Source organism: Anguilla rostrata, chromosome 11 (genome assembly GCF_018555375.3).
Source record: "Anguilla rostrata isolate EN2019 chromosome 11, ASM1855537v3, whole genome shotgun sequence".
In the NCBI taxonomy this organism is placed as follows: domain Eukaryota; kingdom Metazoa; phylum Chordata; class Actinopteri; order Anguilliformes; family Anguillidae; genus Anguilla; species Anguilla rostrata.
This window is the reverse complement of record NC_057943.1, coordinates 12,509,128-12,523,724: the sequence shown is the minus strand read 5'-3', so window position 1 is coordinate 12,523,724 and position 14,597 is coordinate 12,509,128. Positions and strand designations below refer to the sequence as shown.

The 14,597-nt window shown below is 46.7% G+C and overlaps 1 protein-coding gene across 2 annotated transcripts; it reads right to left on the bottom strand.

The window, feature by feature from the left end:
• Window positions 1-433: 433 nt before the first annotated feature.
• On the bottom strand, window positions 434-14,580 carry LOC135233954 (short-chain dehydrogenase/reductase 3-like). 2 transcript variants are annotated; one of them, XM_064297963.1, is made up of 6 exons: window positions 13,790-14,574; window positions 4,003-4,146; window positions 3,522-3,641; window positions 2,088-2,326; window positions 1,194-1,319; window positions 434-1,083 (listed from the first exon to the last, which is right to left on the bottom strand). In XM_064297963.1, exons 1-6 carry the CDS (start codon window positions 13,982-13,984, stop codon window positions 999-1,001), a joined length of 909 nt encoding a protein of 302 aa, XP_064154033.1. In that variant the 5' UTR covers window positions 13,985-14,574; the 3' UTR covers window positions 434-998. The 2 variants fall into 2 exon arrangements, with proteins under 2 accessions (XP_064154033.1, XP_064154034.1); XM_064297964.1 differs by lacking the exons at window positions 434-1,083; window positions 1,194-1,319 and adding an exon at window positions 1,730-1,755 and having other exon boundaries at window positions 2,008-2,326; window positions 13,790-14,580.
• Between the last annotated feature and the right edge of the window lie 17 nt (window positions 14,581-14,597).

Here is a 14,597-nt window from a genome sequence, read left to right as displayed (position 1 = left end):
TAATGAGGTTCCAAGCAGACAGATGCGAGGGCAGGGTAGAGTCGTCCAGCGGGTTTTATTCTGATTTGATTCTACCCCGCTGCTGCTGCTGACGCCAATGCTGACGCAATTATTCACGCTTTTTGCATCTTCACACAGTATTCATTCATACAGCTGGGTTTATATTATACTGAAGCAGCTCAGGTTAAGTGCCTTGCTCACCTTCAACCCCCCCCCCCACTTCCTGCAAAGGCATTTTCCACTGTGTGCAGTGTGTTTTGACAACGACACCAAAGCGCTGTTATGCTGTTATGCTGTTATACCACGAAAATAGAGGCCGTCAATTTTGGCAGAGGCCTGAAACACGCTCGCTAGGAGAGCCGCGTTCACCTTCCAGTACCGCCATCGCTGGCACTCTGTGGCACAGCAATGAGCACAAGGACAGAGGAAGCCATTTTCATTTAAATCGACTTTTTATTCAACAGTTTAATACGGAGATACATGAAATGTTGAAATAAAAACACATGAAATTATACACAAACTCCCAACAATCCAGTCAAACAATAAAAACCTACCTATGAAAAAGGAAATCAAATGCGCTGAACCAGTCCTTTTTTGAGTGAGTTCAGCTCTAAGGATGGCATGTAGGAGGCTCTTAGCTCCACCTCCCTCCACCATCAACCAGCAGGACACCGGTTCGGAATCTTTGACCTTGAGTTTGTCAAAGACACAGCCCAGGGGTTGGATTTTAGTCTCCCTACGGCGGAAACTAAAAACACTGAAGGTTGTTTTGGTCCAGGCGTCGCGTGCCAAGGCCACACGTCTGGGGGGTGTGCTGTGGAGGTGCTGCGAATGTCGTCACCCTGATCTCCATCCCTGACTCCTGAAGCTCTAACGTGAGTGGCATCCCACACTGCCCTGCTTTATACTGTCCAAGTAAGGAAAGGTTTCTCGAGTGTTGTGACCTCAGCGCTCGCCGCGTTCAGAAGCTGTCGGCCGCGGGCTCTCCCGGACCTCGCCTATGTGCGCCCCTTGAACGTGTTCATGCAGGTGTAGCTTCCGGAGAACTTGTGAATCTCTTCTAGCGCCAGCTGAGGAAGGAAGCTGCAGACACAGGAGACACGTACAGGTCACTCAGTAAGATGTCCTGCTGCAGGGATTCTGCTTTATTTGTGGGATAGCTGTGCATTCACAGCCTGAGGCATGGCGCCTACCTCTTGAGGATGACGAGGACACGCATGGTCCAGGGCAGGTAGACGAAGGCCGTGTTGCTCCTGACAGCATCTACGGTCCTCTGGGCCACCATCTCAGGCTTCAGGGGAGGAAAGAGCTGAGGGAACCTGGGAGAGGTTCAAATAATTATTATTAATAAGAAGAATAAGCATACACTTTGTACTCATACACTAGTACATTTCATTCTAGGAAATAAGCAGCTCATGGTGCATCACTATGGAATGAAAAGACAAAACATGAAGAATGATGGTAAAAATGCACATACATCAATGTCTATGAAATAAATAAAATAGTAAATATTAAAAGCAGTTCAAAAAAAGTCAGATATGGTTAATTTCTCATTTACCGAAACATCAAATTATATACAGTATTTGATTGTGGGAAATGAATGGTGTAAACCAAGAATGTGCAGACTTTTCCTTCCACCAGTTACCATGACTCAATTAGCTAATTAGCTCTATGCACCAATGGCGACTCACTCATAGAGTAGACCACAGTGAGACGCATTGTACATCAGCTGTGATTCATCGGCTTATCGGTGAACTTAGCCACAATTTCAGATCTCAGCAGATGCTGAATTGGAGTCTAGAAATGGACTTGGCCGCGTCTCCCACCCCTGGGTTAAGTTATTTCGCAACAATGTCCACCAAGTGGCCCACAGCCATGTGATAGACCAGCCTTGTCACCTTAGTGTACCCTGTATGGCAGAACTCAGTTGTGAGCTAGGGAGCGGCTCTGTCCCGTTTTAACCTGCACTTTCTGTCTAGTCCTGATTTCCTCAATAGCCACCATCACGTCCCACCAGTGACTGAAGCCAGTAAATCGATAGTAGCCCTTCGCTGTGGAAAGCAAGGCGGTCCAGAGGCTGTCCTGACCTGACTTGCATCCCCTGGAACATCTCGGTGTTGGTGTGGAAGGGCAGCACAGTGGTGCAGCCCACACCGGGGCAGTCCAGCAGCCCCAGGGTCAGGCTCTCCATGAAGGCGTAGGAGGCCGACTTGGAGGTGCAGTAGTCGATGGCGCCGGGGATGGAGGAGAGCGAGAGGATGGAGTTGAGGCAGACCACGTGGCCGCTCTGCAGCTCCAGCATCCTGGGCAGGAAGGCTTTGGTGGTCTGCGGGGAGAGAGGAGAGACGTGACTCCCAGCACTGTGTCCCATTCCTCCGCTCTTCCCCCTCTTATTACCCCCTGGAATTTGCAACAACAGCATGCACAGTTAATAATTTTTAAAGGGCCCTGCAGCGCTCAAAGACTGAATCCGTCCACACACACCCCCACCCCCCTTCCCCATCCAATCCCATTGGTGGATATCCACAGCCAACTGGAGGTCCTGATTTCTTTAGCAGATGTCTTGAGTTTTTTTAGTGTACATTCTGACTCAGAAAGTCAGCGTTTGATCACTGGTCAAATAATAAAATGAAAATGATCCCCCGGGCGCGAAGGCCCAGAGGCTGAGCCCCCACTGTTCTTGGTGATCTTCCAAGCGCTTTGCGTCCAGCCTCCTGATTCCAAATCCCCCTTCACTGCTAAGGCATTTTTCCTTTTCTTCTATTTTTTTTCCTTTTTATTTATTTAAAATGTTTCAATTGCTCACTCTAAAAGTTGAAGTGTCTGTCTGATAATCCCAGCTATGTCCTCATATCTCACAGTGTGCAGAGACCGTGGCAGAAAGGCAAGATGGACAGGTGCTGTGAAAAAGGATCTCTCTCTCTCACTCTCTCTTTTTTTTTCTCTCACTCTTCTTTCTGGATCCTCCGTTCCATGCTTTATGACACAGAAACAGTGGTCTACCGGGTATCTTTGAAGAGCAGCCACCTATTATTAAGGGGTTTGTTTAAGAGTCTGTTGTGTGTCGTTCTGTTTGTTTTGCTTGTGGAATGCTACCTTAACTGCCTGGCCTTTCTTTCCTTGTCTTGGCAGAGATGTACTTTACCCACAGTTAAAAAAAGACTCTACGTGACTCAGTGGGGCAAGAGGCAACACGGGTTACATTAACCACAAGCATGTTGATATACCCACACCACAAATGTGAAACCATTGTGCTTGCTGAGAGACTGATCGCTCCTGGTCTGTGGGTGTGACTACAGTACGTGGGAATTGGCTAAATTGTGCTGTGCTTTGGTTCGTAAATTATCTGTATAAACACATAAATACACACCTCACAAAATACTTTCATTAACTGATAAATACATAGATTTTTGCTGAATGAGAAAAATGCTTTCGTTTTGACGATAGTTTTATTTCTGCTGTGTTTCAGGACATCTGAGCAAAACCAGATGTAGTTCTTGGTGCCTCGGTTTGGTGCTTACCCAGAACTGCCCAAGGGTGTTGACATGCTGCGATTTCAGCAAGGCGTCATCATCGCTGTCCATCAGACTTTTCCCATGAACCACTGCGGCGTTGTTCACCAGGATGGTAACGTCCCCTACCTAGCCAGGTAAGAGACAAGCTTGTTTAGGTCTTCCTCAACCCACGACACTGACTGCTTTCTCAGAATTCAGGAGGTAATACGATTAAAATCATATCCCACTAACCTCCCACCTGAAGTTTATTCCTATACACATTCAGTGCTATAATGTTGACAGACGACCATTTTAATTGTCCGTTATCTTATACCAACATCTGAAGGAAACTGCCAGGTGTTGTTGCTTGCGGTACCGTGAGCACACATGCCCGGCCAGTGTCACGAGATGGGGAGGCAAAGAGTAACACACAAACTCAAGTCGACCTTGGAAACCGTTAAATACTACATTTTGGTCTTATCAAAAGGGTCTTCATCAGGAAACCTACCTTCTCCCTGACCACTTTGGCCTGCTGGTACACCTCTTCGCGATTGGCCACGTCGCAGATGAAGTAGTGGCACTCGGTCCCTGCAAGCGAGATCTCCTCGCAGGTCTGCTTGAGATACTTCTCTGTGCGGCCCCACAGGATCAGCTGAACAGAGCAAACAAAGGTTCAGAGGTCAAGGTGAGAGCCGCAAGCCAGCAGTGGAAGTGTGTGCTTCTGTGAGTGTGAGAGGGCCTGATTTAATAGCGCTGTTATTCAAGAGTCAGACACTATAGCGAGATTCTGGTCAAACATCCCTGACTCCACAATTTTTTCTTTCTTAGCATTTCACAAAATAACCTCCATCTGCTAAGCACTGTGTCACACAGCATCCGGCAAACAAAGAAATAAATAGAAATGAATAAAGGATTGCAGCATGAAGCCAGATAACACAGTGATTGCACTGTGAGTGATGTTGTTTCCCCAGAAATGCAGTTTTCTCTTAACTGCTCAACTGTGACACCAACACAGGTCCTCACCTTAGTGAAGTCTCAGATTTATATTGATCTTGTCCCTTTAAGGTGGGAGTTGAGGCTAAAGAATTGGGTTTGGGATGTGTGGGTTTGGCAGGGAGGGAGGGTGGGCAAGGACAGTCACTGATGATTAGATCCGTCAGTCTTCTTGGTTTGGGTGGGGGGTTGGTTGAGGCGGGGGGGGGCAGTCATTGATGATTAGATCTGTCAGTCTTCTTGGGTTGGATGGGGGTTGGGTGAGGGGGGGCAGTCATTGATGATTAGTTCCGTCAGTCTTCTGGGTTTGGTGGGGGTTTGGTGAGGGGGGGGGGGGGGCAGTCGTTGATGATTAGATCCGTCAGGGGAAGATAAAGAGGACAGGACTGAGCCCCCCTCCGCTTGCCCTCCTCATCTCTCACACACATTCTGAAAGAGATTACATGGCTCGCTGGGCAGAGGAACCCTGCAATTTTCTGGTCAGAGAGTTTCAAACGGAGCGTGTGTGGAGAGCGGGCAGGGCCCGGACCGAGCCTGGCTGGGTGCCCGTCATTACGGGCTGGCTTAGCACAGGGACTCCTCCAGAAAGTGATCCACTCAGCTTTTAGTCTGTGTGTGTGTGTGTGTGTGTGTGTGTGTGTGTGTGAGAGAGAGCGCGTGTGTGTGTGTGTGTGAAGTGTGCGTCTACAGGAAGATGGTACAGACCAGTGTTGCTGGGTGTTTATCCATCAGGTATGACCTGTGTGGTACACCTGTGCTACTCTTGATGACTGTCATGTAACTCAGCCCTTTTTAGCCAGAATACAGTGACACCTTATTTAAGGTGTGAGCAGTTCCCCAGGCTATAACTCAATAAGGTCACGTTTCCAAGTAACATTTACACCAATCGTCTATTATAATATAATGTTCCAAAGCCATTTGTCATGAACGTCCTTTGACTTGCTTCCATAAGTAAGGAATCCATACAATTTTGCAACACGTATTTGTTCCGTACACTGATGATTCCTTGGAGGTCTTTTAGGGTTGGCCTTTCTAGAGGCGGCCCACTTTTACTTGGCCATGACCCTGACGTTTGAAGCTTTCCTCTCCAGTTTGATTGAGCTTACAACTGCTGCCCTCAGGACAGTAGGGCCCTGAGGCCACTCTGGCCCTCTCCTGCTGCTCTAGGAGCTCGCCCCCTGACAGCCGTGCGTGCTAGCCCCTTTCACCGCTCACTATAGCAGGCCTTTAAGAGTCACGTCTGTAACGTGAGCTCTGACTGGGAAAAAAGAACCTTCAACTTCACAAATTCTTGATAATGTAAAAGGTGGAGTGCAACCTGAAACTGGAGGTTGTGTGAGCGATAGGTCAAGTATTCCCCAGATTCCCATCTGCAGGGGGACAAGTCCTGAACCCTGTAATAAAGAAACACCCCCACCCCCCCCCAATGAACCCTGACCAGTGTCAATCACAAACTCAACACATGGCCGGCGTCCCATTAACAGTAAAAGTTTGAGGGGGTGTGCGTGGGTCGTGTTACAGGGAGAGAGGGGCGGGGCGAAAGGGCACAGGGAGTTCAGGAGGCAGTCGCCTGCCGCTGTCCCATTAGCACGGAGACGCCGGGGTCAACCGGAGGCCACCGCCCAGCTGGAAGCAAGAGCCGCGCCTGCTCCCACTCTCTCACGCACACACACACACACACACACACACACACACTCCCTCGTACGCAGACTTACACACACGCACATGTGCTCTCACATACATACACGATACCGTGCACGCAATCTCACATCCTCTCGCACATATGCACCCTTACTCCTCTCTCTCTCTTTCTCTTTCTGTCTCATACACACACACACACACACACACACACAAATACACATCACTTCCTCATCAAGTTGCTGTCAGCCCCACACTCTTCAGTTAGCCTATCCATTGTTAGTCACTCAGCGTTAGCACCCACCCCCCTCACCCCCACCCACCCGAAAATTCTCCTCCTTTTTAATTCTCACTCAGTGCCAGGTTCTATTGTCTTGATGACATAGGATTTTTTTGTCTGTAACAAATGTTAAGCCCCCACCTCCCAAATCACTGGTTTTGTATCCCAAATACAAATTTCTCAATGACTCATTCTGACAATCTACCTGGAAAGTACAACCCAGTTTGGAAATGGCATAGCTTGCTGTGTTCTGCTCAGAATAGCCTAGCTTGACTCAGTGGAAAGTCATGAGGCAGGCTGGCTGACGTTAGCGGTGTTAGCATGCTGTGCTTTGAATGTCACTTGTGAGGACAGTGGGACTGCCTTGCCATGCTATCTCTTCCCCTGGAGCTTGTTATGGGGAGCAGTAAGCTTAGGTCACAACTCTTTCATCTTTTGATTTTGATTCAGCAGGATCTTCCTCTCCCCCTCTCCTTCTTTCTTTCCAACTCTCTCCTACTCCCTCCCTTTCCCTCTCTCCCTATCCCTCTGCCTCTTTCCCTCCCTTCTCTCCATCATCCCTCCTTCTCTCTCCTCTCTCCCTCAACCCAGTCCCTCTCTCCTCTTCTCTTTCCCCCTCTCTTACACTGTCTCTCTCTCCCCCTCCCTATCCCTCTGTTCCTCTGTGGTGATGATCCAGCATTCTGAGAACCAAGGTGAGCTCCAGAGCTGCAGCAGGCAAAGCCATCCCACGCGCCTCCACAGACCCCCCCCCCCTTCTCCCCGCACCCCCCCCTCACCCCCATGAGTGTGCTTCCTCCCGGGGGGTGGGAGCACAATAACACCGATGACATCACCGCCCTCGCTCCAATTAGCTGGCTGACCTGCCACTGAACCCCTGTTCTGGTAAGCGATCTGCAAGGTGGTGCTGTGCCGCCTGCCATACCCCCCCCCCCCCCCCAGGCCCGCCAGCCATTCAGAGAGGAGGGGAGAAAGCAGTGGGGGTGGCTTTAACAAGGCCATACCTGCAAAGTGAATGGGGGGGAGGGGGGACAGGGGGTTCAGTTTCACTAATCTGATCACAGAGCTGGAATTTAAATGACTTCTTGTGCAGGGTAACTCTCAACCTACTTTTGAGGCCCTCCTTCAAAATGCACACAAGCATTGTTTGAACATCGAAGAGATGGCCTTCCGTTAGAAAACAGTCCACACTTTGAGAAAAGTTCAAAGTTCAAAGGTCAAAGTGTAACTTTGTCATGTCATGTAGAATCCATGTTGTTGGTTTTCAAACAGTTTGAAGAATTATGCAGTGCCATTCAGTTCCTTTTTTTCCTCTACCCAGTAGGATGGGCCGTGAAATCCAGGTTTAAATAAAGATTACACCATAGATTTTACATACTAGTGCTCTTTTTCTACTGTGATATTTTTGTATCTAGTTTTTTTCACCATCCTTCCCTATGAAATGGAAAATGTGTCCCCCATAGTACTCCAGTTCACTACAACCTCTGTACATTGTGTGTGCAGGCTTTGGTCAGTCTGTGTGCAAGCTTATGCACCCGGCTCTGACCTCCCCTTTCTTTCAGCAGGTCCTTTGGGGACGGAGGAAGGCGGAAACGCAGGAAGTTCAAAAAGCCACACGTCTTTGTGACGCCAACAAAGACAGGCGTCTTTATGAGGGCAGTGAAGCCACATGCCCTGCCAGTGACCTTTCCCGTCAGCGTATTGTGAAGGTGTGAAGGGCCAGGGTGTCCCTAATGGTGACACCCTCTCAAGGTACAACAAAAAAAATGGGGGGAGGGGGTGGCAGGCATGCTGGGCATGTCCCTGTAGTAGGGCAGCCACCAGGCACTAGAACGAAGAAACAAGCTGTGAAAATGTTGTGCTCTTGGGATTTTGTTAGGTCGCAAACGGTTTCCTGTCAGGAAAAAGTTCAAGCATGATCTGACTTTAAAATGTGGTTGAAAAGGTGTAGTTTAGGAGTGGCTAAAAAAGTGGCACAGTCCATATGGCTGCCAAAGTCATGTTCAAATCCACATCCGATTCCCAGCTGACACTTGCTATGCAGTTATTCCATCTCTCTGTAACCCTGTCTGCTTTCACCATCTGAGTAAAGTTTTAAAAAAATAAACAAAATGAGGGCAGGCTGCATATACTCTCTGGAAAAAAGTAAAAATAAATAAACACTGAACATTGCTACAATTCTGCTATTCACCACAACTTTATTGCAAAGCTACATTCATCACATCCCCAATCTGCAATGCATTCCGCAAGACTACAGTGATGACAGAATCGTGACGTGCGATCATATCTGAGCTCAGGAATCTGTTGGGTTTGGACAGCAGGAAGGCCCCTTTCTCTGAATGAGAGGCCAAGTTTGTGGCGTATTTTAAACTGAAAACTGAGAGGGTTTGGTGCACCAGTGTTGTGGCAGCAAACTGGGAGGCTGAGATTGGTCCAGTCAGTTCTGTTGGTAACCACGCTGCAGATATGTAGCCACAGCAATTTAATCACCAAGAACAATACTACACTATGTGAAATATGGATGGGCCGGGCGGTGTGAGGGTCCACCATTCATCACTTTTAATATGCTATGCGCTAGCACTTAAGCAGCGTTAGCTGTTTATTTCTCTTGGAAGAACCAGTGTTATACTTGTATCAGCTGAATAAAAATAAAGCAGCTGAAGTGCAGCCTTGGTACCCCCCCCCCCCCCTCCCCCTCCCCCTCCCCCTCCCACAAAACATGAGCGTGTCCAAAAAAGCCAGCAGGACTGCTGCTGCTGAAGTATTCATTAGAGTGTAGGCTCCAGAGCAAAAGGTTCAGCTTCAACTCGTTTCGGGAACCCGTGGCACAGTCTGACCAGGAAGATTTGCTTTTGGTGAACCATTGGGCCCTTGTTTGAGTTGAGAAAAGTGGTGGTGGCCCTTGTTTTTCAACCGGAAAAGTTTGGGGGCCCTTGTTTGAGTTGGAAGAAGTGCTGGGGCACTTGTTTGCATTGGGTAAAGCGTGGGGGCACTTGTTTACACTGGGATAATTGTGGGTGCCCTTGTATGAACTGGGATAATTGTGGGGGCCCTGGTTTGTGTTGGAAGAAGCACGGCCCCCTGTTTGTGTTGGGAGAAGCATGGGGCCCGTTTGTGTTGGGAGAAGCACGGGGCCCCTGTTTGTGTTGGGAGATGGCAGGGAGCTATTTTTACAGGCCAAAGGACCCCCTGGTTGTTTTCACAGGCTGTGTTTCTGCCACAACCCCTATTTCTTTTCCGCCACTTCTCCACATCTCACGTGGTGATGGGCCTCGAAAGTGACTGGGACCGTGCCGCTGAAGAGCTAGTCTGAGGGAAGCTGAGCGGAAACGAAGGCTCTCTGCTTTCAGAGCTGATCTGGGGCAAGCGGCACGGCGTGGCAGCATGTCAGCACCATTAATCATAATGAAGTACTCGGACAAAGCTGTCTAAAAGTCATTAATATTTATTACTGGGCTGAACAGCCTTTGGTTTTGACAAGTTTTAGGCCTTCGGTAATGGGTTTCACAAAGATGATTAACTGTTACTTGGACCTTGTACTTTGAAATGAGGCCCAAAATGCATTGGACCAGTGCATGTCTAGAGTAGCTGAGTATTTAAACAGAACAGGAAGCTGAAATAAATGTAAAGCTGGGGACATACTAAGCCCTCTCTCCATAGATTTTAGGTATCTATATTCATTTATGGTAGGGAAAGTAATACGGGAATGCGTTTAAGGAACCTGTCTCAGGAGGGAGAAACATTGATAATGTGTGGCTTTAATTACCCTTATAACAACTAGAAAATGTGTCAGGACATGGACATTTTGAACAGGAGCCCCTGGATGTTGTAAATTTTAATACCAATAGAATGTGCAATTTTAGATTTATATTCGTTGAGTTTCTGGGATAAAGTGGAAAAATGTAGTTTAGCTAGTCAAAACTGTAACTGCAATGTTTTATGTTCAATTCTCAGGTGGGGTGCTGCCATTGAACTGAAGCAAGGTATTTGACCTGAAATGTTTCAGTAAATATCAGTAAATTGTTCCCCTTAAATTGCTTCAGTAAATATCAATAAATGGTACCCCTGGTACCACTGCACAGCATGCAAGGATACTGAAGTACTGAAGGAACTGTCAAGCACAAGGATGGGAGGAGGTTCTCATCTTTCCACCATAGACCATCTTTGACAATCTGGAACTGTCTAGTACCTTTCACACAAATTTTGAAATTCCAGAAGAGCCGCTTTGAAAAAAAGTGTTGAAAAACAAAAACAGTTGGCATATCTCTCCTTTTCATCACAAAGCACAGATGATGAAACATGTTTCGCGTCTCATCTTTTTTCCCCTTTAGTAAGTTCTGTCACTTTCTGACTTTTATCAGAGGCCAGCAGGCCTTGGTCAGTTTGGGGCCAGGATGTACAGGAGAGACAGATTTATCACATCAGCGGTCAGATAAGCCCACTTTAACAGAAGAGTAGCAGAATGGGCCTTTTCTTTTACAAGATCTGCCCCCTGGTTGACCCTGCTTGTTGTGCAACTTGAACCAGAAATAAGGGAACCATGCTGCAATCTTATTGGCTAGTCTCCTTTAGAGAGGGAAAAAAAGTATTGTGATCAAAATTGACATTTTCTTAAAGAAAATAAACAAAAAACTGACAAAATGTGTGTGTGTATGTGTGGGGGGGTGAGGGTGGGGAAGTGGGGGGTAGTGGGGTTGGGTAAACAGGGTTAACAAGTGACTTAAAATGTGCCCATTCCAGGAAACACTTTTATTTATGGGTATTTTGGCTGGAGAAACCTGCTGAAGCAGGAATGGCTCTGCTGATTGGGCGATAGAAAATGGACCATTGTTGCCGAGGTTTACAGACTCAGTCACATTGTGGCCTTGCCATTAACGGGGAGTGTCTTTGGACACAGGGCTGTCTGAGTCTTCTCCTTAGATGTCCTGCTCTTTATAAGGCTTGGACAAAGGACCTGAGTGCTCAGTACAAAGATAAAAGTGACACTAAGTTTCTGCCCAGTGTGGAGAGGGCTCACATTACCCAGCGATGGTGATCACCCCTAGCTATCCTATCCGGACCAGACAAGACTGCCACTGAAATGAACACTTCACTGGCATGTTTTCCGTAACAAGTATAACACAGTGGACAAATAAAAAGCCTCAGTGTGTGAACAAATTTAACCACAGTCAAAGGACATTCTTTAATTTTTTTCTGTACAGTACAGTGAAAATTAAAACTGTACAGTGAGATGTTCCCTTCTAAGTCCATGTACATTTCATGAGTTGAATCAGACTCATACCATTTGAGAAACTGGGTCTGTGGCAATGCTAATATAATTCAGAATCTCTAGCATTTGGGTTCCATAGCTGCCAATTGCAGTGCGGTGTGGGCAAGCGATCCGGCTCTTTGCAGTGTACTTGGAACAGAATCAGGGGAAGTCTCAACCCATGAGTCAGGATTTGCTGTTGCTACGGCAGCTAGCCTCTGGCATTTGTGCTTGAGGCTAGCTGTTGCTATGAATAGCCAGTAATTCAGAGACAGTGGAGTTAAATACAAGAGGCAGAATCATGTGGTTTTTATGTTGTTTTGATCCACTGTGCTATGCTGTATCTGCTCGTTTTTGTTTTTTTTTAAAGCATAGGTTATAATACTTGTGCTTCAGGAAATCTGCTATTACCTTTTTCATGCCAAAGGCTAGGATGCACTGTACACAAAGACTTGCCTGGACTTGCAAAATGGCCATGTATCACAAATCTGCCAGTTTTCCTGTGCAGGATCCTGTTTTGTTGGATCCAAACTGATACTTGGTTTTAGGGTACGCCAACACCCCCACCCCCCAAACAAAAAAAATAATGGTTACAATATGACAGGTAGGGAATGTGGGTTCCCACTTCAGATCCAGAACCAAGATTCCTCGCCAAGTTCAAGTTCCAGATGGTTTCCATTACCTTTTTTGACCAGGTAAAAAAGAACTGCCAACACTGTCTGGCAACCTGGTGTGGACTTGCTATAAGCAGGCTGGGGGGGTCCCATTCTCCACCCTGATTCCCATCACCCTCTTCCATATCTTCTTCTATCTATCCCATATGTCCCTACAAAAAAAAAAAAAAACTTCCTACCCTTCCACGTTAATTTTAGTGACAAATGTTTACCTATCGGTGCTGTGTTATGGCCTGACCATTGCACTCTTATTAATTGCTACTTGGAATGTTGGTGATTTACGACTCTAGGCCATTTTTGTGCACTGATTGCAAGTCGCTTTTGATAACTTCTGCTAAATGCCTAAAATGTAAAATGGGTACATGTTAGCAAACTGTAGGGTGCTGCTACATGACGGTCAGCAGCTCCAAGGCTGGGGGGTGGAGGGGGGGTAGTCATGTTTCCATGACTGCACTACTATTCAGCAGTAAGAATGGAAAGGTGGCATGTGTTTCCAAATCACACTTTAACAAGTTTCACAGGGTTCTTTCTTTCCCTGAGAAGCAGTAAAGATGTGTTACATTGAGTCCATAACAGCATAGATCTCTCCTGTTAACGTTAGTGTGAGGATTCTCAGGCTGGCAGCGGAACGATGGAAAACCCAACCAATATTTGCCAGCTAAGACCCGTTATGTTCCAGCACAGCCAGGCTCAGACAAGTGCTGGAGCACTGAGATTTAGAGAAGTCATGTGGATATACTTTAATTAGCACCTGAGGTAGGATCATGATTTGGCATACACTGTAGTGTGAACCTAAAACTTGGCAAAGGGAGCAATGTGATATAATTGGACTGGTGGAGGGGGGCTCCACGGATTATGGGTTCTGTGTGAGATTGCACGTGTAGGCTACCACTATTTTGTTCGTCTTCTTTGAAACAGATCGTGGGTAAGCATGTCTTAAGACCCCTCACTGGCCTTGCAACAGCTGCCAAAAATTACTTAAAAGTTTGAGAAAATGTAGGCTAATTATTTGGACTCCCCTATTCCTCTAAAGTAGGTGAGATCGACCGAAATAGGCAGTGGGGATGAGTGGGCGGTTCCATTATAGCACATGTGCCTCAATGGGCAAAGTCTGGTCCCTCGTTGTCTGACGTGTTGATAAGCATATTTACCGATTTAACTCCTTGACGCCAGTGGTTCATATCCACACGTCGGGCTCTTGCGCTCCACTGTCTAAAAAGTCCACTCCACAAGTCCACTCGATTACATTTAATGTTACTAACAAAATACCTTCATTTTACAATCAAACGCAGAATGTTACCATTCCCAATAGGAACGCTATATATTTTGCAATGCGCACCATAGCTAAACTTGACAGGTTGTCCCACCAAAATAAACACACTGTCATTCTTTATACAATTCGAGAACGTATTGCCTCACGAATCTGCTGATACAGTACCTGTTCATGTGCGGGTTATTTTACCTTTTTTGCTCCTTGCTTAGCAAATTCCTTTGCCAGGTGACGACCAATGCCCCTTCCTCCGCCGGTGATCAACACGACCTCTCCGCTCAAATCCTTCCGTTTGCTCGGTAGCAACAAGCACACGCTTGCTTTAAGTATATAATAAACGATCTGGATAGGGAAAAGCACCGCCAAGCCGAAACATTTCAGATCCATTTTTATTCTTATACGGAATAAATTTCGGGTTAAATGGAAAAATGTATCATCCAAAATTTCCGTTAAGCTTGATCCAAAATAAAAGCTTGCAAGTTTCTTCTTGGCTAAATCGCCCTTTGCTTGCGATTCTCCTGTGGACAGGAGTATGTACTTTCCCCTCAGATGCCGCAAATTAACATTTAATTCCCAACCAGCTTTTCAGAAGTTTTGTTACAAAGTCGTCCTTTAAAGAGTGATGAAAACAGACGAGATAATGCTTCGCTCCAACTTGTCTAAACTTGAGTCAGTGACATAAACTTTGCCCCATGTCAAATGTAGGCAAGTTAGTATCCGCGTCACAGTTATGGAGACGCACGCATGTCATTCGGTCCTTTTCTTTAACCGTGCATCTGTCTCTTCAATGTTAGATCAAAGCAGAAAAGTAGGCTATATATACTGTACTGATTCTTGACCTAAAAATCCACAGCAATATAATGCGTACAACGGGCTCAGATGAAACTCGATGTCAGTGCTGGTGCGGCTTTAGGGTGTTAATACGCAGGGCATTATCGCATCTCACCAGCACTCAGCTCGGTAGTCTATTTCCATTCCCTCAGTGTCTGGGAGACTTGGA

What these genes read in the sequence shown, in the direction of transcription:
- LOC135233954 (XM_064297963.1), bottom strand. Translation starts at nt 13,984, where the DNA reads ATGGATCTGAAATGTTTCGGCTTGGCGGTGCTTTTCCCTATCCAGATC. An exon ending in ACACCCTTGGGCAGTTCTGG is followed by an intron (nt 2,327 to 3,521) that starts GTAAGCACCAAA and finishes CTCTCCCCGCAG; the next exon opens with ACCACCAAAGCCTTCCTGCC. An exon ending in TTCCAGGGGATGCAAGTCAG is followed by an intron (nt 1,320 to 2,087) that starts GTCAGGACAGCC and finishes AACCTCTCCCAG; the next exon opens with GTTCCCTCAGCTCTTTCCTC.